The sequence below is a fragment of the Echeneis naucrates genome, chromosome 9, assembly GCF_900963305.1.
Source record: "Echeneis naucrates chromosome 9, fEcheNa1.1, whole genome shotgun sequence".
NCBI classification, from domain to species: domain Eukaryota; kingdom Metazoa; phylum Chordata; class Actinopteri; order Carangiformes; family Echeneidae; genus Echeneis; species Echeneis naucrates.
Genome location: NC_042519.1, coordinates 8,572,531 through 8,597,959, shown reverse-complemented (window position 1 = coordinate 8,597,959; position 25,429 = coordinate 8,572,531). Strand labels below are relative to the sequence as shown.

General features: G+C 41.4%; 3 protein-coding genes across 5 annotated transcripts; 1 reads left to right on the top strand and 2 right to left on the bottom strand.

The window, feature by feature from the left end:
• LOC115049071 (glycerol-3-phosphate acyltransferase 4) lies at window positions 1-10,101 on the bottom strand. Of its 3 annotated transcripts, none has more exons than XM_029511028.1 (13): window positions 9,974-10,101; window positions 8,794-9,393; window positions 6,724-6,793; window positions 6,322-6,622; window positions 4,959-5,033; window positions 4,744-4,833; window positions 2,783-2,876; window positions 2,557-2,672; window positions 2,337-2,392; window positions 2,146-2,231; window positions 1,907-2,035; window positions 1,454-1,533; window positions 1-753 (listed from the first exon to the last, which is right to left on the bottom strand). In XM_029511028.1, the coding sequence occupies exons 2-13, from the start codon at window positions 8,959-8,961 to the stop codon at window positions 645-647; spliced, it is 1,374 nt and encodes a 457-aa protein (XP_029366888.1). In that variant the 5' UTR covers window positions 8,962-9,393; window positions 9,974-10,101; the 3' UTR covers window positions 1-644. The 3 variants fall into 3 exon arrangements, with proteins under 3 accessions (XP_029366888.1, XP_029366889.1, XP_029366890.1); XM_029511029.1 differs by having other exon boundaries at window positions 9,904-10,038; XM_029511030.1 differs by lacking the exon at window positions 9,974-10,101 and adding an exon at window positions 9,466-9,859.
• Window positions 10,102-10,722: 621 nt separating this feature from the next.
• Window positions 10,723-14,147, bottom strand: polr3d (polymerase (RNA) III (DNA directed) polypeptide D). The gene is made up of 9 exons (XM_029511242.1): window positions 14,037-14,147; window positions 12,887-13,051; window positions 12,693-12,736; window positions 12,440-12,594; window positions 12,201-12,325; window positions 11,949-12,108; window positions 11,566-11,813; window positions 11,338-11,490; window positions 10,723-11,158 (listed from the first exon to the last, which is right to left on the bottom strand). Exons 2-9 carry the CDS (start codon window positions 13,043-13,045, stop codon window positions 11,042-11,044), a joined length of 1,161 nt encoding a protein of 386 aa, XP_029367102.1. The 5' UTR covers window positions 13,046-13,051; window positions 14,037-14,147; the 3' UTR covers window positions 10,723-11,041.
• Window positions 14,148-22,691: 8,544 nt separating this feature from the next.
• phyhip (phytanoyl-CoA 2-hydroxylase interacting protein) lies at window positions 22,692-25,358 on the top strand. Its single transcript, XM_029511277.1, has 4 exons — window positions 22,692-22,868; window positions 24,248-24,422; window positions 24,620-24,737; window positions 24,812-25,358. The coding sequence occupies exons 1-4, from the start codon at window positions 22,692-22,694 to the stop codon at window positions 25,356-25,358; spliced, it is 1,017 nt and encodes a 338-aa protein (XP_029367137.1).
• The last annotated feature ends 71 nt before the right edge of the window (window positions 25,359-25,429 follow it).

Genomic DNA, 25,429 nt, shown 5'->3' with positions numbered 1-25,429 from the left:
TTTTGATGGAGGTCTTAATGTAAAACACAATGCTTTAAAGTACAAGTTTTTTTTTGTTTTTTTTTAACTCTTGGAAAAAGCCGATAAAAATATTTGAAATGTAACAAAATCTGACAAAGTGCCCTAAGAGCATGGGCACAAGCCAGTCATGCAAAACCCCAACTCAGTCACAGGTTTTCGCTTTAGAACAAACTAGTTTTTATCTACAATAACTCTCTTATACAGCCCAGGTCTGTAATGTTAACACAGTGCAATACAAACATGACATTAAAATAAAAATGAAAACCATCAAACAAAGACAGGAACTCAGTGGTAGATAATACAAGTTTTCCCTCAATAGACTGCCACAGAGGAAGACAATTGTCTTTTCTGTTCACGCCTTAATTAATGTCTAATGCAAGCGAGGGGGCTTCAGTCAAACTATTCCAACAGAATACAGCAGACTCAAATAGACCTGTAACAGTGATGCAAACTGAACATGCCAGGCTGCGGCAGTGACTGAGGAAGCCTAATGGAGTGCTGTTGACATCTGAGAGGGAACTTTCCAGACCAGGAACGCCAAAAGAGAGTGAGTCCTGCTGACTACATATTAGTCAGAGGTGCACAAGTGGATCTCTGAGCCAGTCCGCCTCCATACAGATCCTTCAGGAGCGACTGCGGTCTTCTTGGGTGCCCACCAGCATTTTACTGTACAACTTCTGCTGCTCTTCTTTAAAGGTATCTTTTACTTTTCCCCGCTTTAATCCTCCATCCCTGCAAGACAGTGAGAAATCATTCATCATCGTTATTGATGTAGTAGACAATAATGGAGTTCACTCATCTTAACAGAGAAATGAAATGCACATCAAATATGCGGTACCAGTGTTTCTTGCACTACAGATATCACAGGCAGTATATAGTCTGGTCCTGCTGAATCAAAAAAAAAAAAAAAAAAACCCCCCAAAAAAAACAATGCACCATGATTACATTTAGAGTGTTATTACTCAAATGTTTCTGAACTATAGCTCACATTCTGTCACAAGTGTTCAATTCATCTCATCACTACATTACAGTTGGTGGCATTAAAATGATTATTCTGGATCTGTCTTAATTTTTGCTTGTCAATGCAGAAAAACACAGATGTACTTGGTGACGTTACACAACTATTGATTGATTTAACTTCCAGTAGGCCAAAAAGCAAAATATCAGGGCCTATGAAGTAGGGCACTAAAAAAAGGAAGCCGGTCATAATTAATCTCATGAGCTAACCTGGAATTGAAGTTAAAAAGGTGAAGTCAGAATGTAGTCTGCTTAACTAACAACATTTCTTGCATTTAACAGTGATGTGTAAGGTATCGAATTCATAAGAACATTAACAGAGATGTATTCGCCTTTTCCACAACAGCCATTTTTTCTTTCTATCTCAATTAGAACATTAATGATGCACATCTGAGCTGAATGGTTATTATCTTACCACAAGAGATCGACCAGCCCCCCTTGTCTGGCTATTGCTGCTTTTACACGATTGGCAAACTGGACAGCATCCTCTCCCTCCTGTTGGTGAAGATCAAAATAAATGTAAACTCAGGGGGCCATAAAAATCATTTGTAACAACGCTATCATCAAAGCTAAAAGCTTCATTCAAATATGGAGCCATGTCATTTGCAGCTGATTTAATAAATACTTTTATTGTCAAGTAAACAATTGTGGTATTGTCTAGCTGTATGAATTTTCATGGATTTACAGAAACAAATGAGCAGCATTGGGAGGGCCTGGAGAATATAACAAAAATCTGAATCATTGTGTGAGGGCTTGAACACACGCTAAGGCTAGTATTACAGCTACTGAATCATTGTAGATTTGGTTGTCAAATACCAAAGATAGAAAACCACTTCAGCCATCAAACTAGAAGAAGAGTCTGTCTTACCTCTCTGGACATAGGGGGGAGGTACCAGACACTGCACACGATGGCCCAGCTGCTCATCATACGTAACAGGTAGTTGACCATGCCAAATTTGCTGCTATTCCAGAACGCGTCTCCAAATCGAGGATCATACTGTGAGATTCAAACACACCAGAATGATTAAATGCAGTGGTTTTAACAAAGTGTTGTAATGATTGATTAAAAAAAAAAAAAGTAACAGGCAATAAAAACATCACTCTCACCTTGATGGCCACAGGGTAGACTGTGGCACCAATCTCAAAACTGCCCTTCTTAAACATCATAACTGATGTGTTGTTGATGCAGGTACCTGGGGATTAAGTAGTTTTTGATAAATAAATAAAAGCCTCTTTGAGAAAAACAGACTGTGATTTTACAAAGTTTTTGTCTAGTCCCAATCCCTTGACAAGCTCACCTTCTGGGAAAATGAGAATGGGCAGTTTAGATTTATCTTCTACATGGTCGCTCAATCTGTAATAAGTAGACAAGAGGGTATTACCAAAAGCATCACTTTGAGAACTGACAAACAAAATTGAACAGAATAACATGGAATTGTGTTATAAAATGGGGAAATAAATGCAGAATGAAGTGTGCAAGAGCAATAAACTAAATAAAAACAAAGACTGTAATACTACCTTTTGGCCACTAGATGTCTGTCTTTGACTTCTGAGCGTTCGAACCAAATGTGCGGACAGGCCTTGACCATAGATCTCTGAATGACCCCCATCAAACCACCGTGAATTTGGCCAACCTGACACATATTAATTCATGTTGATAGCCAATCAATTATTTCTTGGAAATACATTTCAACAAAGAAGCAGCTGCCAACCCGTGTGAGTGTTTCCTGCTCAGTATTGTTACCATAGCATAGCAGCCATCACTGGCCAAGATGATGACATCAATGGGCGATGTGTGGTTGGCGACACAGATGCCTCCATTCTTGGGTTTATTCTCACTGTCAAAGTGGACACAGGAAGACTGTTAATTTGTCATTAAGGTACATCCTGGAGGATTTATTATCAAGAACAGAAACAAAAATCCAGAGAGTGGTTTCATTTATTGAAATGCACTTTTAGTGCAGAAGGAGAAAGCCACGCAATCGGATGTACAAACTATGATTCTACATGGTCCTACCCCTTCCTGTCATCTGGTGAAAAATAAAGCTACCCCTGGTGCCTCTGTTAAAGGTTAGACCCCCATAGCATGTAGGACTTGAACGGACTTAGTCTACAGTCCTAAAATAGAGCTACGATCTTAAATAGAGACAGAGAGACCGTACACAACTTTCTGTGTCTCTTGTGTATTTTTAGCCGCACACCAGAAAGGAATACATGCTAGGAAAAGTCCTCTGGCCAGACATACAGACAGCAACAACAAATGGCAATGACCATCATCTCATACAGGTACTTTATCAGTGTTGATATGAATAAGAGGAAATCAGCCAAGCTTGTGCTGTTGCTAAGCAAAAACACCAGCTGTTGTGCACTTTAGTTTGCGTGAAAAAAATCATTTGCTTCCTCCTCCACATCCTGTTGCATGTGCCATCCTCTTGATAAGGCTCTGACTTCTGTTATTTTCACTCTGCCAAATTTATACATAATGCCCCCTTAACTTATAAACCAAATATTCACTTGGATGAAAACAAAAAATAACAGTGCTCAATCCACCTTCGATTCCTCTGCATGAATGCATATATTGTGTTAAAAACCACTGTAGCCTGCTACGTGCCGAGTTTTGTGCTGCACTGAGGCTCACAATGTTTGCTGCAATGAATATGAATGTAGACAGTCTAGCCCAGAGCCCCCTCCCTTTCATACTTGCACTCAGGGTGCTCACATTGCAACTGTTAACACTCCCTGGTTTCTCCTCTCAATGGTCAAATGATCTATGATTATGTAATCTCATGGTGGCCTCCAATGTCATGAAAACAGATTGTGTGGCAGACCATGTTTAAGAAGAATAATGAGTCCATGAGAACATTTCAGTGACTTTTATATTACATACCACTGGATTCAGATATGACTTAAAAATCTAAAATTGTTCTTACCTGCCCTATAAATGCCTTATCTTGAAACATATGTTCACTTAATGTTTTGCCAAATAGCTTACTTACTTCCACAACAGTAAACAACTGAGCATCAGACCTCTGAAAACCAATAATCAGGAGGAGCACTGCTGCATTTTTGCAACTGCCCTTCAATCGACTTTATCTGAGGCTTTATACATGTGCTATTTCAATGGTGAAATCTAAATAAACTACTGGCAAAAATTGGAAGTGATAATTTCACCATGCTAAGCAGCTGGTTTACTACATTAATATTAGCTACAGAGAAACAACTGTCTTGATATCTGCAAAACAGTCAATTTTGTCTTGCAAGAATAAACCAAGAATCAATACCAACATGCTACTTAGTTTTCACATTTTCCCAAATTGTACTCTGTTGTGGTTTGCTTTCCTACGCTGTCATATGATAGACAGATGGTTCATGCAATCACCTGCCAAATAGCTTTTCAAAGCACCAGTTTTTGTCCAAGCACTTTCCAATAAAGCCTGCCCTGATGGTTCTGTGTAACAAACCATATGGTGCAGACTGATTCATATGGGTCTTTAAGGGATCATTATTTTGCTTCCTTTATTTCTCTTGACATAATGGTGCCAAGTTGTGCGTCTGACTTAGATTACTCTGCATTTATAACTTAACTGTTTCATGTATTTGCATACGGTCGTTGCTCATCCTCCCTTTACCAGACTTGTCCTCGTCTGTTAGGGGCTATGAATATTATAGCAGGAAGTCTAGATGAAAACACCGTAGGTCCTTTACCTGTCGTGATAGGTTATAATGGCCGTCAGAGCTCGAACACATATTCTGTAGCACATGAGATGCACTTTCTCACTTAGAAAGTTTTTCATCCTACAAGAAGCACACAAGAACACCATTTACTCTGTGTTAAAATGGCATATTGTAGATGATAATACCCAGCAGGCAGACTGAAATTTTTGATACATTTAAACAGAAAAACTGATCATTAGGTGTACCTTCCATTCGGCAGCAGCCCTATAACAGAAGTGAGGAACACTAGAAGGCCAACACCAGTGAACGCCAGAGTTACCCTGGACGAAGGCAGAAAGACAGATTACAAGTCACCCTCGACAGAGTTTTACAACAAATGTAAAATAGTGAAAATAAACTTAGATGCTTTAAGTGAACAATTTTTAAGTAATCTTTTGACTGACATTTAAATAGAAGAGCATGATGCTTAATTATTTAAGCTATAAATGTTCCCTTCTGTGCTTAAACTGTCTAAGGACGGTCACATTTAATTTCATGTTATCCAGGAGAGTGGGGTTCTTATCACATAAAATTATCATGCTCTATTTTACTCGCGTCCATCACCCGCGGGAGGGAATATTAGGCAGTGGTTACTATGAGCGACAGGTCGACTTAATCTGGATAAACTAATCATCCAGGGTTGGAGAAGATGCTGATTCAATCAGGCAAGGATTAGAAAAGCATTATACAAGTTAGGTTTTCATTCAAGTGGTAAACCAAGCCAATATTTAACCGGACAAGCACAGAAAAGAGAATAATCTATAAAGACACTGGAATCCATGATGCATGTCTGAATGGTGGTGGGCTGCTTCGTTTCCCCACTTGCACCTAAAAGTGAGCCAGCCAGACTTAGTACTGAGTCGCTGTCCTTGTGCCGCTCTAAGATCACCCTGGACAAGGATCTCCCTGATTTATATTCAATACATGTGCAAACATTTAAAGTTTCTGTAGTGTTGTGGAGCAGTGTCAAAATTTGTGCAATTACTTTTTACAAAGTAGGAACACCTCGAACACCGTTATATCTTGCATCATTACCAAGTATTTTAGTTTTCTTCCAGCTTTACTGCACACCACAACAACATTAAACAGGTCAAAAACATTTTCATAACAATTGTAATGGAAAAATAAGGCTAATACAAGAGGAAGACTCAATATTGGAGACTTCTACAACAGAACAAGGCAAAAGGAGGGATTTAAAGAAAAACTCTTCATGGGGCAGCACTGCAATCATCATCAAATGTGAAGCCCTGGGTTATAATCATGGAGGTTTTACATAAAATAAAATACTGGCATTTATCTTGAACTTTAAATTCTGTTTTGAGAAACTTAAAAACAGAGCGGAAGAAACACATTTGTTCGTTCAATATTACACAACTTCATATTACATACACAACACAAGCGTCAGTGTCACTGTCCAATATTATTGCCATATTAAACCACTAGTTACTTGTCGAGATCAAACTAAAATGTAAATTGTACCTTTGTCAGTATGTTGAGTCTTGAGTTTAGAGATGTAAGAGTTACACTTTTGAAATCAAACAAACTCTGTACTGGAAGTACAGCTCCTACCTGAGAGGTAGCAGGAAGCCATAGCGGATCAGCAGGCCCAGCCCCCAGAGGACGGTCAACCTCAGACTGATGTAGTGGAAGTTATAGTTGCTGCGGGTCAGTAGATTCCAGGACTCCAACTCCTCAGCAGAGAACCGCTTGGTCACCTCATCATCCATGATGCTCTCCACTCCCCGCCGCGCAAAATAGAAGATGTCAGACATCTCAAACTCAGAGGCTGAGTCAAAGTCTCTGTTGCTGCCACTCCGCCGGATCTCCTTGATCTCCTGCTCCAAGGAGGTTGGCTCTCTGGCAATGATTGCTGAACAAGCCAGAGACAGTATATCAGCATTACTTGCCTTTGAAACAAATAAACTCACTGTGCATGAATGCGTGTCGAAACAAACTGGTAGCACATCTTACCATTTGAATAGGGTTTGTAAAGAGGGTGATTCTTTTCTTTTGCTCCTCTTTCTATCCTAAGTGTGGCCCACTAGAGGAAAGGAACAAAAACCCATGAAGGCCCCAAAACACAATAAATACAGTCCACACTGCTTCCTGAACTTCTGCATATCGCAACATGATTTATTAGCTAACTTTCTTCATTTCAACACAAGAAATTTCTTCATTATGGTCACAGAGTCACAAGAGCTGACTGATGATGTTTTCTGTTGTTAACCTATCTATTCTGTGTTTGGTTGTTTATTTTGTAAACTGTTGTTAAAGCTGAGTAAAGAGATTCTTAATTCACAGAGGCCTTTAATACACATGGCTTATAATTTATACAACTAAGTAATAAAAATGCATTGTGTGAATCAAAAGCATAAAGATTTATACACACGTTCATACTAAAACAATAACTAAGAGGTAATGTCCACTGAGAGGTAGGAAAAGGACATAGTGTTCTCCTCACTGTAAGACAAGCAGCAGTGATGAGGAAGTTATGGACTGGGAGGCGCTGGATTTGCACAGTACCAGACTACACTTCATACCACAGAATGCCAAGCTTGCTCTTATCAATGTTGAAACTAGAACCCGAAGAAAATGGCACGTTCAGAAGTAGACTGGCGTACAGCGCAGCAATGTCATCTGCACTTGCATGTTTGCACAGATCATAGATTCAGGGTCGAGTCAAGGTCACAAATTCCAAAAATGTTGAGTAATACACTGTTTTTGCCTGCACCTCAAGGCTAAAGACGCCGTGCAAAGGAGAAAAAAACAAAACAAAAAACATGATGTCTTTAAGGCGTGTGACTGGTTTTTCTCCATATTTCAATCAATGGATGCACATCTTTTTTATGACATTGGTCCAAACCTTTCTTTGTCTGACACATTTTTATATAATATGTGGCTACCAAACTCACCCTAACCTAACAAATGGTTAAAAAGTTTTAAGACATTTATGCAACTATCAAGACTGACAGGGCACAAACATTACTGCACATTAAATTATTTTATTGATAGTTTATGTTGTGACTAGCTGTACTACTGAGTTATCAGAAAATGCAGCAGCAGTTGAACATGATTGTTTGAGTGGTGAGAAGGATCACATAGAACTGCTTTCTTTAGTAAGACAAAAACAAAATTAAGCCGGCCCATCCGATTAGCGATGTGGTTCTAGACTTGCAAATGAAAGAGAAGACTTTTTTATATAAAGCATTTTGTATAAGAGTTAGAAAAAGCCTTGACTTACACCTTATCACACCCAAGACAAACCTCAACATGCTAAGAGAAATGGTACAAACCAGGTACAAACATAGCTGCCCTTTGACCTTTTCTCTGAAGCTCATGGTTGCTAGTGGAGTCATGAGCTGAGAAAATCTCTCATCTCCCACTTGTGCATTTATTTCTGGCACAAGACCTGCTCTCAGTGTATATGTTAGAAAGTGATGACAGCTTTACTAGTGAAGCTACACCAAAGGTAGACGTAGTTATACCAGATACATATCCAGTAGTGCCATGCCATGGTTTATATTCATTTCTACAATGGAAAAAAGGCAACCCTGAGGACATGCAATATACGTACAGCTCACTGGCATGCTCTGCCCCACAGTTTTCTCTACTTACATAACAAATAAATAGTTGCTCTGTGACTGTCATGGTAGTGTGTACAAGACAGTTACAACTATGTCCACTTTTGGAGGCTAAAGACAAGCAGAAACTATATTGTATATATTACTAGATGAAATTATATTCAGGTAGCTGCTCTGAGTTGTCTATAATCAACACACTGTGTTGATTCAAAGGGTGTGGAAGAAAAAAAGATCTACAGTGAGAGCAAATAAAGGTTGTCATTGAAGCAGAGAGCCAAAAGCATTGAAGAAACAGTTTGTTTAACAACAGGATATTTGGTGAGTGATGATAAAGAGACATGGGGAGAAACACTTCTCCTCTCTTTATGTTGAGGGTATGGTGTTTACAGCCCATCGTCAACTTCAACCCACAAGTAAACATGCATGATTCATATTGGGCCATTTTTCAATAAGTTCTTACCTCAAAGATCTTTAACAAAGTTTTCATGTAAAGACGTCGAATACCAAAAGACACTCCAAAGATGGCAGGCACGATGATGAAGACCAACAGCAGGGTGAACCAGACAGTGAAGGAGATACCCAGCAGGATACACACCAAGTTGTCAAAAGGGCTGAAGAAGAGCTCCATCTTGAAGTCAGGAGTGTGATGGAAGCTATTCAATAGTTGAAACCAGAGGTCAGAGCTGATGGCTCTCCACCTCCTGGCCCTTTATCTACTGTCAGAAAAAGGCCTTCATCAAGATAACTAAGGGACAGAGCTTCTCCTCATACTAAAACAAGTACAAGAGGCCATCTTAGCATTGCCCTCTTGGGCAATATTCGTGAATTTCATTATTTTCACCATGAACAGCATGAAGTTGAATTCCAGGAACAGGGAAATAGTCTTCAAAGCAGCTGTGGTGGAAAAAAATTGTCCTTGCTTCAGATGTGTTTGTTGTTTGAGCGAATCCTCCCTCCAGTGACAGAGAGGCAACCAAAGAGACAAAAACAGTGAAGCACAACAGGTGGCTGTCTTGTCTGGTGAAGATCCGGGGCCACTGCAGCTTGGTCTCACACAGACCTGCAAACACACAGAAACACAGTGAGTCCTCTCCGTCTGCAAGACAGGCGTCTGAATCAACGTCGGAGTTACCTCTGACAGCGGCTACACTGAGACTGAACACACAACACTAATCTTTAAACGCGTCTTTGAGTGGTTGTGTATCTGATCTCGGAGATGGAGCAGACAGGTTTGCATGTCAGGCCCGGCGCGGAGATAACGTTAGAGGCCTCCGGATGATGCAGCAGGAGGGCTAACGAGGGGCTCCATCCCGGATCACCAACACTGGGCTAACGCGTCTCTTCCCTGGCCTTTCCGTGCCGGTTTAGCAGCCTCCCAGCCCCACAATGTTAGTCAAACACCGACACGACCAGAGTGTCGATGCCGGGGGTTTATACTGACGCCTTAAAATCCGTGCTAAAGTTAGCTTGTGGAAGCTAACCGCCGTCTCCGGTCCCCCGCCTCGCCCTGCTAGCTGGCCCCGAGTCCTTCAGACGGCCGGCCGGGTGGACATTAAAACGCTGAGCCAACCTTTTTCAACATAAGCCGGCTTCCTTAGGCCGTCACGGCGCTAACGCAAAGCTGCTCACGGTCCACCGACCTTCAGTCCCGGGGAGGCCAGCTCCGTCTCGGCAGCGGTTCAGGGGCCCACCGCTGGTCTTTGTCTTGCGGACTGTAGCCAAACTCCACCCGGTGGACAACACGAGCAGACATCGGCGGCGACGTATCGGAGCCGACCAGCCCTCTACCGGAACACCCCCCTCCCCCATGTAGCACCGGCTGGGGCCTGCAGGTCTGTCCTGACCCCTGCTGGTCCGGAGCGGACACTGCACGGGGCGCTGGGCCGGCGGCCATGTTTCTGTTCGTAAAAGACAAGGCTCGTTCGTATTGACAAGGCTTATTATTGTTTTTTTTTTTAATAATTAATAATGTCACCATCTGGAGGTGGGCCACAGGTGTTGGTATTTCTCTACATTATGACAACTAGTGTATAGATGGTTAGAGCTTCTTCATAGTATGTATGTAAACTAGTTATTGAATGTTTATATACTGCTTATAAATGCTTTTTCACATTTACTCCTCATGCCATTAATTGGCACATGTTTTCATGAAAAAGAACAAACCCCCCCCCAAAAAAAACCATCATAGTCAACAACAATTTTAAACTTATCAAAGAAATATATATATATTAATTAGTCTTCACTTAAAAATATTGGTTTTCTTTGATAAGTTTAAAAAATATATATATATATATATATATATATTTATATATATTTATTTATTTTCCTTTTTTTTTTAAGTGAAGAAAGCAATTTAATAATTTGATACTAATACCAAAAACTTCTTTATTCACACATTTACATCCATGTACAATCTCAAGTAATTTCAGATTGTGAATTGAAAATTAAATTGATATTTGGCACGCCATTCATTCTTTCAACCATAAATTAACACTGCTGTTCCTCAAGAAGCAAATAAGACCTCAGTTATGTTCCTTATTTACAGATATTGTATTTCGATATGCAATTATAGCCACATTCTGTAAACTCAAAGGATAGGCATGTATTAGATGTCAAGCTCTAAGGGGGCAGTCCATAGTAACAGTGAGAATTTTGTCATCACCATATATCACAAGTGCATCCATCAAGCTTAAGGAGGCTGATCAGCATCAAGCACTGCCCTCCAGGAGAGCCTCAAAGTCGGGGGAACAAACCATTTTGTGTTTCATTTTTCCTAACACAGTCAAATCACCTGTCCTTCCTTCTGTACCTATAGAGACAAGCTCCTGTGACAGCAGGGGTGGGGAAGCAGAGAAAAAGCATGTCATAGTTCTGAGAGTAAATATTTATTCTATATTAAATAAATAACAGTGAAACGGAAAGAAAAATGTGTTGAAACTGAAAATATATAGAAAAGATAACTGATGTAGAGAGAGTCACTTTAATGAATATCCTACAATCATACCTGAAGAAAAGCACATGATGTTCCCAGAGATACATTAAGAGTCACGTCTCCCAGTATGAGTTGTACCCGGCCAGACTTCCTCACCAACATCTTTCCTATAAGACCTTCCCGCAGATCTTTCAGATTGCAACTGTTGTCTTCAGTTTCTTCTTCCTGTTTAAGATCAAAATGCCTCATATTACCTCAATAGTATCATGTATTTAACACACAGATGACGACTGTATTTACCTGAGACTCTGTTTTCAGAAGAACAGACTGTCCATCCTCTGATTGCACCTCTGTCTTCATTGGCTTGTGCTCCGTGGTGGGAGGCTGTCCAGGCAATGAGTCAGGCAGCTGCACAAATAAAAGTTCCTCATCCTTGCTCAGACTCCATCTTTGCAGCAAGTCTGGAAGAATATCAGGTTCAGGTAGTGGAGGAGGCTTGAAAGTTGCCTCTGTCTTCTTTATTTCCATTTCCTCTGGCTCCTGTTTGACTGAAGAGAGGATAATATGTATTTTGAGAGAGCAGCTATGTATGCAAGCACGATCTGAATTATTTTCCTGCTTTCACAAGCTATTTGAAATATCAAAGTGAAGCTGTCAAACCTGCCCCCCAAAACTGCCATTACCTTTGACCACAGGCTCCATAACTTCACAATCATCCTCAACCTTCTCGATTTTTACTGAAGATTCACTAAATTCTTCCTTGAATCCCCAGCCTGATACAGCGAGGGGAAGCTGGACAGGGCAGCTCCTCTGTTCACTCTTCAGGAAGGGATCGTCTATAAACTGAGCGAAGCCAATAGGAAGAGGAAGTTAAATTCATGGGGAAGACATGAGAAAGAAAGACTTATTAAAGGCGACAAACAACCAGGACTCACGTTGTCTCGCTCCAGACTGCGAAGGATCTCTTTGGTCTCTTCCTCAGTCTCCCTCTTCTCCTTTTTAATATTGATGATGGGTGAAGGCCCTATGCTTGGAGCATCTCTCTCACTTTCATAGCTACCTGTGTTTAAGAGTCAAACTCACTAAATTGTATTAATAAAAAAAAAAAAAAAAAAAACTAAACCCAAAACAAACTTGTAAGCTGTAAGAGATTTGTTATCCAGATTAAATTTACCTCTCTTTTTCATCATCATCTCAGCTGGCCCCTGCTCAAAAATAGAGTGGGATTGGATGACTTCTCCACGACCTCGGCCCCTGCCTCGTTCTCTCGGACCACGACCTCGTTCATTATCCTTTCTCTCTTTCCTTTGTACATCTTCAACTTTTGTTCTGTCATGAGAGTAAATTACAGTTAAACAGTTAGAAATATGGTTCTATACATTTACTCTAGGACATTTATTTTCCTCTAACAGCAATTATGAACTTACTCCTCTTTGGCTTTTCTGCCAATAATGTTGGGTGTAAACGTTTTCTAAAGAGAAAAAAAGAAACAAAACAGAAAACATAAACAAAAGCTGGTCTCAACTTTCAGAAAATTGAAATATATCAGCAAATGATTAATACATAATTTACCGTATGTATTTATTATTAACTGAACACAATGTCTAGCGAAGTAAAGTACCTTTTTCACTCCTCCAAGGGTTAGGTCTCTTGATCGCATTGAAGGGAGGCGACCCGTTGAGATGCCGGCTGACGGTCGGCGGCCCAGCAGTCCCATACTGTTCCCTCCAGCAACTGGCACACGCTGGCCACTTGGATCATTTGAGCCTGAATCGGCCATTTTAATCTGGAAACATTGTAGTTTTTATGTTTATTGTCGTGAGTATCATATTGAACTAATAGAGCTCCAACTAAACAATGACTTTCAGTATTGATTTAGTTTTTTGTTCTTGTGTGTTCAAAATGCCACAAAAAGAGAAATGAAAAGGTCAGTTTGATGTTCATTTGAGGAACAGTGTCATATTGAAATGTCTGTTTTTTGTGATCTACAGCACAAAATCCAAAGACAATCAGTTTACTATTGGTTGTGGCAAAGAGAAGCAACAAATTTGAATCACTGCAAATATTTGATCGTCCTTGCTCAAAAATGGCTGTGCTAGTAAAAGGTTAAATCAGTTGTAGAGATAGATGCTAGTTAATTTCTTTCAGTAAGCAAGTCAATCAATGTACTAGTTACTCAAGATCATTTCTCATAGGCTCCTTATTCACAAACGTGGTCGAGTATCTGGTTATAGTATAAATTGTCTATATACTTGGTTTGTTTGCATTGAAAAATAATAAGGTATTGACATGACCATGACAAAGTGGTTCTTAGGTTTCTGTGACTGTTGAAGTGACAACATGTGCAATAAGTCCTCAGCTGTAACAGATTAAACTTAACTGCACTGTTTTTCTTTGACAGTTATAAGTATAGTGTCCTTAAGAATTGCTGCTTTCTTCGCAGATTTTAAGTATCTCAGTATAATTTGTTGTATGTCACATAAAAAGGTGAACATGTAGAAAATCAGTGTCCCATTGAAGGGAAAAACAAAGCCATGCATCACAGCGTCGCTTGAAGTTCAGAGATAGACAGCTGGGAGTCATTTTAAGTGAGTAAGTGCCAACTGTCCTCTTTAAACAGCATCTTTTCCACCACAGCCTTAGATTTGTGATAACAACACAGCAAAAAATTCAGCAACACGTGGCCAAATCACAGCACACACAGAAGAAATACTGGACTTTAACGCTGCCACAGACCAAGGCAGACACTCCGTGCTTCTAAGGACACTTACGTTTCGATTCCTCTGCTGCCCTGAGTAGATATCAAGTCCAAAGTCGCAGGGGGAGAGACATTACAAGTTGTGTTTCGCTATAGCCGGACCTGACTGTGCTGAGTGTGCGCCGCCATGACACTTCCGCCGTGTCGTCAGCCTCTGAGTTCACAAAGGACAAAGCTGCGCAGGAGGAGGCGCAGATCTCACTTCGTGTTTTTATATCTGGCCTATGTCATGACTTAATAAACCCATTCATATATGGCACACATGAAACAGTTAAAAAGAAGTCGTTACATAATGAAGTTTCCCGTTTCGAAATGTTATGAAGGCATGAAACTGACATACACAAGATCAACTCTGTCATAATTACTACATTTCATGCACTTAAAACCAAGACTTTGAATTTAGATGTCACACATTTTTTTAAATCATTAATGGAAATAATTCTATGTTATTATAAAGTTTACTGTGTCTGACTGGTGGCCCAAGCTGCAGATTTAATTGTAGGCTTCAAGAACAAGCATTCAAAAGCTACAAGCTGGGTCAGAGAATTTTCTATCTGAAACTTCCTTCTAAACTTCCTTCAATTGGTTTCCATCCATGTATAGAAAACATTTTTGTTTCCTCCGTGGTATAACTTTTGTGTGGGGAAAAAAAATGCGCCTGTCTCCAATATCGGAGAGGACACGTCCTCCCCGGGTTCAGACGTCCAGGCACAGGTATGCGGGATTTAGGGGAGAACGGAGAATCGGGACACAGAGCTGACGGCGGGTGTACGGGTGGGGTGTTTAAGATGTGAGTCAGTTTTGGGCTTCCCATGTTTATTTTTTAATTGAAATTGTGAAAATTAAGGTTGTGTTCCTAAACTTTTAGGTTCCCGAAATGAAACAGAATAAACATGTCATTAATGTTCAATATTTCCAAACATTTGTCTCAGCTAATTAACACAATTCAATATTTTCCGCTGGAGTAGAATTTCTAGATTTGCGTAGCAACACCTGAACTCCTCATTTGTGCGGCCATATTTCGCAGACCGTCTGAGTTCGTCTTTGAGTTCGTCGGCCGCCGTGGCACTCAAGATTTCCATGGAGTTTTCTAGTTATTAGCATGTAGCTACAACAGGCCAAGGCAGTTCACTGTGATAAACCACGAGACCGCAGATCCAAGGCATACATGATGATGTCACACGTGACATCATAAAAGGCGGATCAAAGGCAGTGTGATGTCACAGTCGTGTCATCATTTCGTCTTTATATAGGCGTGTGTAGAACTCAGTCAGTACGCGGACACATTTCCAGCTAACTACCTGGTGCGAAACTCGACAGACATCAAAACTGTTTGAAACAATGGAGCCTTTATTTGAAGAGATTGAGATGGAGAAAACCGATGAAATGGCACAAGATTACGATTTCAGTCCAATAACAAAATCCTTAATGGCTCCCCTGGAGAAGGACGAAGAAATGAGGAGCCTTGTTGATTTATTTCAGAGGGAGATAGAAGCAGCAAGAAATCTCATGGAGAGCTGCAAGTTGACTTACCGACAAGCGAAAATTGAACTCCGCAACGAAAGGAATGAAAACATGAATTTAAACAAACTCATTAAGGATTTAAGAGCGGAAATGGAAGCTAAAACTCAATCCATTAACATGCTCACTAAATACAAAAGACGTTTTTCCCAGAGGGAGAAAGATTTCCATTTGGTGACACAGCAGAGAGACATCTTTTACAAACAGCTGTCGAACCAAAAACAAAGGGAGTCAGAAAGGAAACATCTGAGCAACAATGAAATTAAGACATTGAGAACAGAAGTTGAAAAGCTTAAGGAAAGGAATTCCTTCCTTGGGAAAGAGAATGATAAACTTCAAAATCAAATACATATTCATAAACAAAAAGAGCTCAAAGCACAAATGTATCATAAAGAGATTGCTGATAAGAACAGAGCCATGGCTGCCATTGAGAGACAACGCCACGGCTTGGAGAAAACAATAGATACGTTAACCCGGGAAAAAAGAGATTTAATGGCTGAGCATATGGTTTTAAAATTTTATGTTGACCAAAAAGCCATTGAATGCTACCAAAATCCTGTGTATTTAGAAAAGTTAGCTTCAAAAAATACACAGCTAAGTGAGAGGGCCAGGCAATTGAGACGCAAGGATCAGATCATAGCGGAAAAAGAGAAGGAGTGTGAGGAGCTGAGGAAACAGGTGTGCAAAGTAGAAACTCCAGTCCAGTCAGAAGAGGTCTCACAGCTCAAGCGGAAACTCCGAGAGAAATGTAAAGAAAACCAGGCATTAAAAGCCACAGAAAACATGTTTAAAGAAATTGCTGAAGAATACAAAGACCAGAATAACAAACTGATTGACCAAGTAAACACCACAAAAAAGCTGTATCTTAGGGAAAAAAGGAAAAACTATGAAATGTCCGAGGCCTTGCAGAAAGCTGAAGCTGACTCTGTGGACACCCAACCTAAGAGCAGCTCCAGTGTGCCCCAAAAGGAGATGAGCAGTAAGGAAAAACTTGGCAAAAACCAAATTACTGAGATCTGCCTCCCACCAATCTGCAACACATTAAACACTGGATCTGCACCAACCACCGCAGCCAGCAAGGCTCTGATTGGGCCTGCAGAAAAACTAGCCCTACCTCCAACAGTCTCCAGGATACAGCCAGATGTTATAGGTAAATCAAGGTTCAGCCCTCTGCCACACATCCCCACTAAACCAAAGCGAAGGTCTGAAGGCACATCTGTGCGTACCAAGGCTCCCGTTCGCATAAGATTAAATTATCTTAAACCTGAGAAGGCTTCTCAAACCAACACAACTACCCCTTCCAATCCTAAACATGAAATACGCAAGCTCCCCCTCCCACCTATCACCAAGGTACCTCAGAGACAGCCAGAAAAGAAAATGAGGCCCCACGACAAAACTTTCATGACTGAGCCAGAGAACATCTGATGAGTTTCTTGGTGGTGGGGCTTTCCTGTGACGTCCTGATGTAACGAGTCATTATCAATCTCTGTGTAGCATTAAAAAGCACTGTGATTTTCATTGCTATCCAAAGATTGACAAAACAAAGTATGGCTGCGCACAATCGAAGTGTATTATTTCGTCCTACTACGAGGGAGACGTCTGTGTGGAATGTACATATTCTTCCTTTCTTTGTGAGTTTTCTCCAGGTGCTCTGGTTTCTTCCCAGCTTGGGTTACTCCATTATCCCTTCCAAAAAAAAATAAAAAAAAATAAAATCACATACGTCTTCATCCTGCAAGTGGTGAATCATCGCTACCCAATGTTCCTGCAACTCCTGCTGCTCCCAGTGTTGAGTATTCCCTCCTCCTGGTCCCATTCTCTCCCTATTCTGCCCCCCCCCCCGCTCTACACACACACGCCCCCTTCTCTGTGTGCTAAATTTGAATAAAAATTTTAAAGAAAGAAATATGAACTGGACCTTTTCCTTTGATCTTATATTTCTGCATCAAAGAGCTCAAATGTTTTTACATAAATACCATAATGCTTTGTGCTTGTGAGAGACAATTGGGTACTGAAAGGTCCTGAATTTTATTGATGACCTACAGTTTTGGCCAATTGAGTCAATTTGGGCACAACCGTAGGTCAAAGGTCATGAATTACAACCTCTGACCACAAAATACACTCCAATAAATGTTTTTGTCAAAGGAGGAATCTCTGTTAACGTTTTATTGAGATCTTACAGTCAAAAAATTATTCAACCAGCTGTTTGTGTTTGCATTTGGCAAAACCCTTTTCCTTTTTACATTTCTAAACTCTTTTTTGATGTATTAAACAGTCTTAAAGAGTGAACATTTTGGTTTCTAATGTTTCCAACTGTAACATCACCTCAGCATCAGAGGGGAGCGTGTCTTTGTGATGTCCTGTGAAATCAGATTCAGAGACATCGCTCAAGAAAATACACAGTGCTATTCTGATTCAGCCAAGTTTAAACCAAAATTAATGAAATGCAGTTTTTTTTTTTTTTACGCGCAAAAACTATAAGTAACTTTCAAAACTTCCTTTTCAAGAAATGTGCTGTGTTCACAGTTCTTACTGTCAGGCTGACAGAGAAATTACAGATGTTGGCAACAGGCTTTGACACATTTCACACATTTTCCTACTGCTACTTATTAAAACATATTTGAAAAAATAAGGACAGAGAGTGTTTGAGTCTCTCGTTCACATGTCACATGACTGCTGGGACTGCAGAGGTTTTGCAAGACACGGACTTTTATTCGTGACAGCAATGATCTCAGAACTGAGTGATAAACCAACAGGGCTGCGAAACATTAACTTTACGGGGATGTCACTAGGTTGTAAATCAGCTAGAGAACAAAAAAAAAAAAAAATTGCTCCCAAAGGAGGTTGATAACTCTACACTAGAGGAACCAAAAGGTGAAAACAAAAACACTCCGTAGGGAGGAAAAACCCTGACTAATAAAACAAAAGAAAACTCACTCACGCTACTAAGCGGGGAAACAAAGGTAATTTTATAAAACGTTACTAGAACTCAAAATCACTCTTATCAAGGAAAACACAAAAGCTATGAACATTCCTCTATCCAAAAAGAATCTACAAACAAAAAGTCACTTGTACAGAGGATACACAAAAGGCTATGGAAAAAGAGCTAAACTAAGGTATGGAAATTACAAACAAAAATTCACTGAATCGAGGACTGTGGCATGGACGTAGCGCTGGTGTGGGACATGAATCGACAACACACTGGCACAAGACAAGGGGAAGCCAGACTATTTAAGATGTGGGGGAAATGGGGAACAGGTGGAGACAATGGTAATCAGGGAGACGCACAGGATACACGAGGAGGGGCAAGTGCTCTGAAACTAGAGGAGAGTTGGGAATTTCAAAATAAAACAGGAAATGACAAGACAAAATAAAACCAAGACGAGACAACCTCACCACGGTGTGACAAGTGTAAATTTTGCAAAAGAGAGAGGAAAAGGTTTGTCAGTGCATACCAGTGACTAAAGAAGCAGCCACAAGAGATTAAGCCAAGAAAATGATAAAGATCAGCTTGAGGTGGCTGTGAAATGTGACCACAGATTCGAATGAGGTGCTCTGGTACCATCCTGCTGTGGGCCATTTCAAAGCCAGCCACACAGTCCAACCTGTCTGGCTCTGCAGAAAATGCACGGACCTTGGGGTAGGTCACATAATATGTAAATCTTGGACTATGATGAATGAATCCACTTTTTTTTTTCACAGAAAAATATCCCAGTGTGGGTACACATCACTGAAATGTATTGCTTAACATAATAAATGCCTTCGTAAATAGAGGAAAATCTCTGTTCCCTCTGCTGGGGCTGAGAGGGATATTTGGAGAGAGGCAAACTGTCATGGCATGACTAATGATGGATGATTACAGTTTAATTACACTCTGAGGGTATCACTTATACGGCTGGCTAGAAATAAATGAAGCTTTTCAATGCCACATACTGTCTGTGGAATTTTGACAAGATATCTCTGTCACTTTTGAAAATACCAATAAAGTGTATTTGACAAAGGACTGCACTCTCACTGTTACTTTGTCCCTTTGTTAGTTGTTTTGCTGCCCATCGTTTTGGCAGCAGATTATCAGCATTAATGTGGGGAGGGTCCCTCTTAATCTCTGCTGAAACCTTAGATGAACACGTCTCCTGAAATTGAACTGCGACAAAAACATCTCTTTAAAAATGAATGCCAGTGGAAATCTGCTTACTCTGGATTTACATAGTGGCTCATCTCCATATGGGCCGGGGGAAATGCCCTGTGGAGTAAGTCCATATGGCATAACAGTTGGCACATGTATATTTTTGAAGTCTTGATGGTGCTCTATGTAAATTACTGGGACACCACTAACAGCGTAATCTCTTTTGAATACTCAGTGTCTAGTGGAATGAGTATGAAAAGGTTCATTCGTTTTCCTCACACCCCCACTGCCCATACAGTCTCCATATCTGTGAGGTGACATTTATGCAGGCTGTGAAATGTTCAGTCTATGTTAGAGTGTTTGTGGATTTTGGGCCTTGAGGCAGATTTACTGCCGGGTGATGTGATGTGTACGACCGGCTGGCAAAAGCACAATGCTGACAAGATTGACTAAGTGCTTCCCCACGCTCACACTTCTATTTTATTTATTTTATTTACTTGTTTATTTTTATTTTTTTTTTCATCTTTCAGGTTTGAGGTTATCCTGTGAGCGCTGCATAGGAGTCAAGTACACATCATGCTGAGTGCAGAGCACAAATGATTGGGGCGCAGGGGTTGGAAGGTTTGTGTGCCACAGAGGGTGTGCTGGAGAAAGACGGAGAGAGAGAGAGAGAGAGAGAGAGAGAGAGAGCGAGAGAGAGAGAGCGAGAGAGAGAGAGAGAGAGAGAGGAAGAGATAAAGGAGGCTGTGTGTTTGTTTCACCTCCTAATCAGTTTTCCTGTGGGATCTATCATCGACTGCAGCAGTGGAGTCAAGTGGAAAAGCGGAAAAAGAAGATATCCAGCCTGGCTTTAATCTTCTCCCATCACAAATTTCAGTCTATTCAAGTAAGAAATTATTTTGTTTTGTGTTTTTCTCAATGCTTATAAGTGTTCAGCACATGAATCCATTGTAGTGCGCTCTGTAGTTGGGGACATCAGATATCGATATATGCTGTCATGGAATATTTCATTAATGCTTTCCTCAGATGATATATATAAAATCAGATAAAAGCAGGAGCTGGGGTGTTAAGTGCACAAGTTTTATTTGCATGATGCCCTCATATGTGTGATGATGACATTCGTTCTATCATAACATTGCCTTACATGCGACTGTGAGGATCTTTTATATTGCAGCACCGACTGCTTCGTGTAATGAGATTTTCTGCTCATTTTCTGAAGTGTTAACGCTCAGTTTAACTGTATTAGTCACGCAATATCCTGTTTATGGAATATCACACAGTATTTCTGACCCTTTCATAATGTGTCAGCCTATTTCATCGTCGGTTTAAAAAATGTGCTGAGAAAATTATGCCTTTTCATCACCCTTTTTGCAACCAACTATTCGTGTAAAAACAAATCAGACTTAGAATCATAGCTGCTTTCTGAGCCCTCATCCATATGCATGAATGCAGCAGCTTCTTTTATGATGCTGTTTCACAGCATTTGTGTATTTGTGTATTTCAGTTTGTGTAAGAAAGGTAGCTGGGTGCTAATAAACTGATGTATAAATAACGTTTACGTTTCTTTGAACAGACAGATTTATGACTTCGTGCTGTTGGATTGTGTGAGTGATATAGAAACCTGTGTCTGAACTGTGTGCACGTGCACTCGATCTGAAAGTGGGACACACACAGTGAGATGGGGTTTTGATGAGTTGCCCTGTGAGAATCTCCCCTTGCCCCAGTTTCTATCTCTAAAAGACACCATTTTGCAAAAGGAGAACAGTAGCTGGAATACCGACTCGAGGAAACACACGTGCGTGATGCAATTTCTCTTTCCCCTGGCCCCCATGTGAACGAGCTACCGCACAAATTTCACAGTTCACAGGCTTTAATAAGCTGCCGCAGCCTGTCCATCACACTGACTGGAGATCACCTTCGCACACTCGGCAGCCAAGACAATGACTCTACACCCGACATCTGTAGTCCAGCAAAATGTGTATGTTACGCTCTCTGTGCTAAAATGATAGAAGCTTGTTTTAGGTGCACCTGTGACTTTGCATACTTAGCTCAATATGAGAGAGACTTTAAAAAAAAAAATCTGTGTGCTGCTTTGGTGTTCAGATACTTGAATGCAGAGGAAACACAGGGGAAAGGGCTTTGCTAAATCAATCAGCAGAAACTGTGGAGGGAGGAATGAATGTGCACTGAGTCTCAGGGAAAAGAAGATGACTATGTTGTGCACTCGCGGTGGAAACTTACTCTCAGTTCAGAAAAGGGGAAGGTGACAGCTAATCAAAGACAAACGCAGGCTGACCAACAGATTGCCCCCAGGGCTGGCACTCTAGGCTGTCTGCAGCAGCCTGGATCAAATCACTGATGGGCAACCAAGGAAATATGATCATGCATAATCTGCAACTGACACACACTTAAATCTCCTCTCTTTCAGCCCAGATGAAATAAATTCTGTGTGCAGATTTCCCTTGTGTTGCAGGGAGCACACTTGCTTGGCTGTTTGAAAAAAGTGTGCACTTGAGACAGGAAGTAGGAGTGTTTCAGAATTTACCTTTGGTTTAAATTGTTGCTGATGGGTGCAGCGGCGCATTTGTATGTCACCCCTTTCCTTGAAAATTGTAGGAGATGACTGAGGGAGGTTGCAGACGTGTCGTTGCTGGGAGACTATTGTAGGTGGATTACGAAATGCACGGCGATAGCAGAGGCCAGTAACTCAGCTGGGAGCACATCGAGTTGCGTAATGATGAGAAATGTCAGTTAAAGGCAAGGAAAGGGGGTGGGAGGGGGACAAAAAGAGCAGGATGGTAAATAAAAAGCTGGGACACTGATTTGTAAATGAAAGGTTAATTGGATTCTGACGTTTTCTGTTGTGGTCTCACTCATCTGCTGTACAGTGCTCACTTTGGAGCGCTCTGTGATTGGATCTAATCCCTTTTACCAGATGTTTGCATTCTGCAGCACTGGTATTACAGCCCCAGATTACATTCTCATCTAACTCTCCTCTCTTATCGCTGGTGTTAATTGCAGATGACAGAAATGGATGCTCCACTCTCCACCCCGTGCAATATTCAGATTTGCGAGGTGACCTGCGACTCCTTCCGCATCATGTGGGATATGACCCCTGAGGACACCGCCAGAGCCACACACTTCTTCATCGATCTGAGCCGTAAAGAGAGCAGGGACCCCAACCGCTTTAAACACAGGGTCAGTGTGGCCATTTAAAGCGGATGCACAACCTCCGGTCATACACCTTTTCCTTTCTGATTCCTGAGATGAATGTGCTCCCCAATAGGTTGTCTTTGTTCATGTTCCAGATTCGCACCAGTCAATTTATGCTGCTGAAAAAAATCGCCTCCCACTGCATGACTGAAGTTCCCTCAGCAGTATATTTCCCTTTGAAATAATAAAGGCCAACTTAAATGAGGCAGGGAAGCATCTTTGGTAACGGAAGGGACTAACTGCTCCATAGAAAGCGCTGGTTGCTTTCAGTCACTTCCAGTACAGGCGAAAACGAAAATGAGTGCAGTCAACAGCTTCAGGCCAGTGACTCACTTGTACATTGTTTCTTCATGAAGTGGACACAAACTGACAAATTCAGCCACAGCACAGAATTGCTTTTAAAGTATTGAGATCAGTAAAGCCACAATTTAACCAAAGTTTTCAAAATGCAAAAGGAAAGACATGGTGCATTATTTTCTTCTCTTCTGCATTCCTCTGGAACCACTCCTGTTTTCCTGCACTTCCTGGATATGTCGCTGCACTCAAACTCTAACAACAGATATTTTAATGCAAATTCACATATTTAGCTGTTTATTTTGATTGACAGCAGATTGGCTCCAAACAAAAAATTCTCATATCTCAGATCAATGTGCATTATCCTCTGAGGTTAAATTTGCTGACTTTGTGATTAATTGACTTTTCCTCTGAACCTTCTGATTGAGCGCCATTATCAGGGCCATTTCAACACGTTAAGCCATGGTGGCAAACATCTCCACGTTAGCACATTAGCAAAATGAAAATGCTAGCATGCTGATGTGGTTTTTATCTCAAGGCACTGTTGTGCCCAACACAGAGTTGCTAACATGGCTTTAGCATAAATTTAGCTCCAGTTGCCGAAGTTGCCATTTGATTTCTCTTCAGTTCAGATGCAAACTACTGACTGTAATTATGGCTTCTCATTACAGATGGTATTGCACAGCTGAAAATGTGCTTTTGTGAAGTCACAGCAGGGCTGATACCGAACGAGCTGCTCCCAAATGGATGATATGCTCTCTCTCCTTCTCTCTGATATCTAAAGTGGCAAAAACAAACTTGCATCAGCGATGTTACCATGGATATATGGACCTCCGAGCTCACAGTAATTAGCTGTGCTGCTTAGAAACCTTGGCCAAAACAAAGCCGCTGATTTGATTAGATGTATCTGAGTTACAGCAGCTTGGGCTCAATGTGGAATATCATGCTAATAAGGCAAACTAAATGGAGGGAAGTGGATGATTTCACAGTTGAATTTGCTTTGAAATGTAAATTCAAAGGCACAGCAACTTGTTATAGCAGTGCATCTTCTCTCTTGCATCGTCCTCCAGGATGTGCCAACAAAGCTGGTGGCCAAGGCCGTGCCCCTGCCCATGGCGGTGAGGGGACACTGGTTCCTCAGCCCGCGCACAGAGTACTGTGTCGCTGTGCAAACCGCTGTCCGACAGCCCGATGGTGACTACCTGGTGTCGGAGTGGAGCCAGGTGGTGGAGTTCTGCACTGGAGGTAAGACAAGTCGAGCCCTGACAGCTAAAGTGACACTGATAATGTATGCAGCCAAGTATGAGAGGTTTAAGTGAAGCAAATACAAGAGGGGCTGAACAGAAATGACAGTGTAACAACCCCGTTTCAGCACTGCATATATCCATTAGCATTTGAAAGCTGTGCAGACTTGAAATGATTATAACCTAACAACTTTGCAGACTATGCGATGGAGCACCTGCAGCAGCTTCTTGACAAGGCCAAAGGCTCCGCCGGGAGGCTGCTGAAATTCTCCGTCTTTTACCGCAACCAGCACCCAAGCTATTTTGACAATGTCAGGTCAGCGCTGCATTTCTTGTCTCATCATTGTTTACACCTTTAGCAATAGAGTGTAACTCTCTGTTTTTTATTAGGAAGGAATGTGGAGGTGTGATGCGTCCAGCCCTGAAAGACAGCAGTGGGAGTCATGGTTCTCCTATCAATGGGAAGCTGCATGGAGTTTTCTTTAGCTGCAACACAGAGTTTGACACAGGCCTCCCCCCCAAAGACTCCCCATATGGCCCTTTGCGTTTCCAGATCCCAGCTGGGCACCTCCTGAATCCAAAAATTTCGCTGTACTTCGCAGACTTCTACTGTATGTACACGGCCTACCACTATGTGGTGCTGGTATTAGCCCCTGTTGGCTCTGAGGGAGATACCTTCTGTCGCACTCGTCTCCCTATGCTGGACTTGGCCAGTAATCCCTTCCTGACGTACACCGCCCCCCAGAGGCCGGGGGAAGAGCCTCTGTACTGCCATGCCAGCGAAGTCATCCTCGAAGTGCTTTTTACAGATCCGGTTCCTTTGGATCAGGGCGGCGTAGAGCTGATCAGTGGACACCACCAGCTCATGAGTCTGACAACTGCCAACGCTAAGAAAGACCCCAGCTGCAAAGTGTGCAACATTAGTGTAGGACGCTGAGGGAGATGCTGTGGTAAGACAGAACGGGGAGCATGAGAGCCTACAGTCCGGAAAGACAAAACAGCAGGGTT

Bases quoted from the DNA above. Each gene is read 5' to 3' on its own strand.
- phyhip (XM_029511277.1), top strand. From the start codon at position 22,692: ATGACAGAAATGGATGCTCCACTCTCCACCCCGTGCAATATTCAGATT. The intron at 22,869-24,247 runs GTCAGTGTGGCC...ATCGTCCTCCAG, and splicing joins CCAACCGCTTTAAACACAGG to GATGTGCCAACAAAGCTGGT. The intron at 24,423-24,619 runs GTAAGACAAGTC...ACAACTTTGCAG, and splicing joins GGTGGAGTTCTGCACTGGAG to ACTATGCGATGGAGCACCTG.
- LOC115049071 (XM_029511028.1), bottom strand. From the start codon at position 8,961: ATGGAGCTCTTCTTCAGCCCTTTTGACAACTTGGTGTGTATCCTGCTG. The intron at 5,034-6,321 runs GTAGGAGCTGTA...GCCTTCGTCCAG, and splicing joins GGCTTCCTGCTACCTCTCAG to GGTAACTCTGGCGTTCACTG. The intron at 1,534-1,906 runs GTAAGACAGACT...CTTCACCAACAG, and splicing joins TCCCCCCTATGTCCAGAGAG to GAGGGAGAGGATGCTGTCCA.
- polr3d (XM_029511242.1), bottom strand. From the start codon at position 13,045: ATGGCCGATTCAGGCTCAAATGATCCAAGTGGCCAGCGTGTGCCAGTT. The intron at 12,737-12,886 runs GTACTTTACTTC...TTTTCTCTTTAG, and splicing joins CCCTTGGAGGAGTGAAAAAG to AAAACGTTTACACCCAACAT. The intron at 12,109-12,200 runs GTGAGTCCTGGT...GGCTTCGCTCAG, and splicing joins GCAGTCTGGAGCGAGACAAC to TTTATAGACGATCCCTTCCT.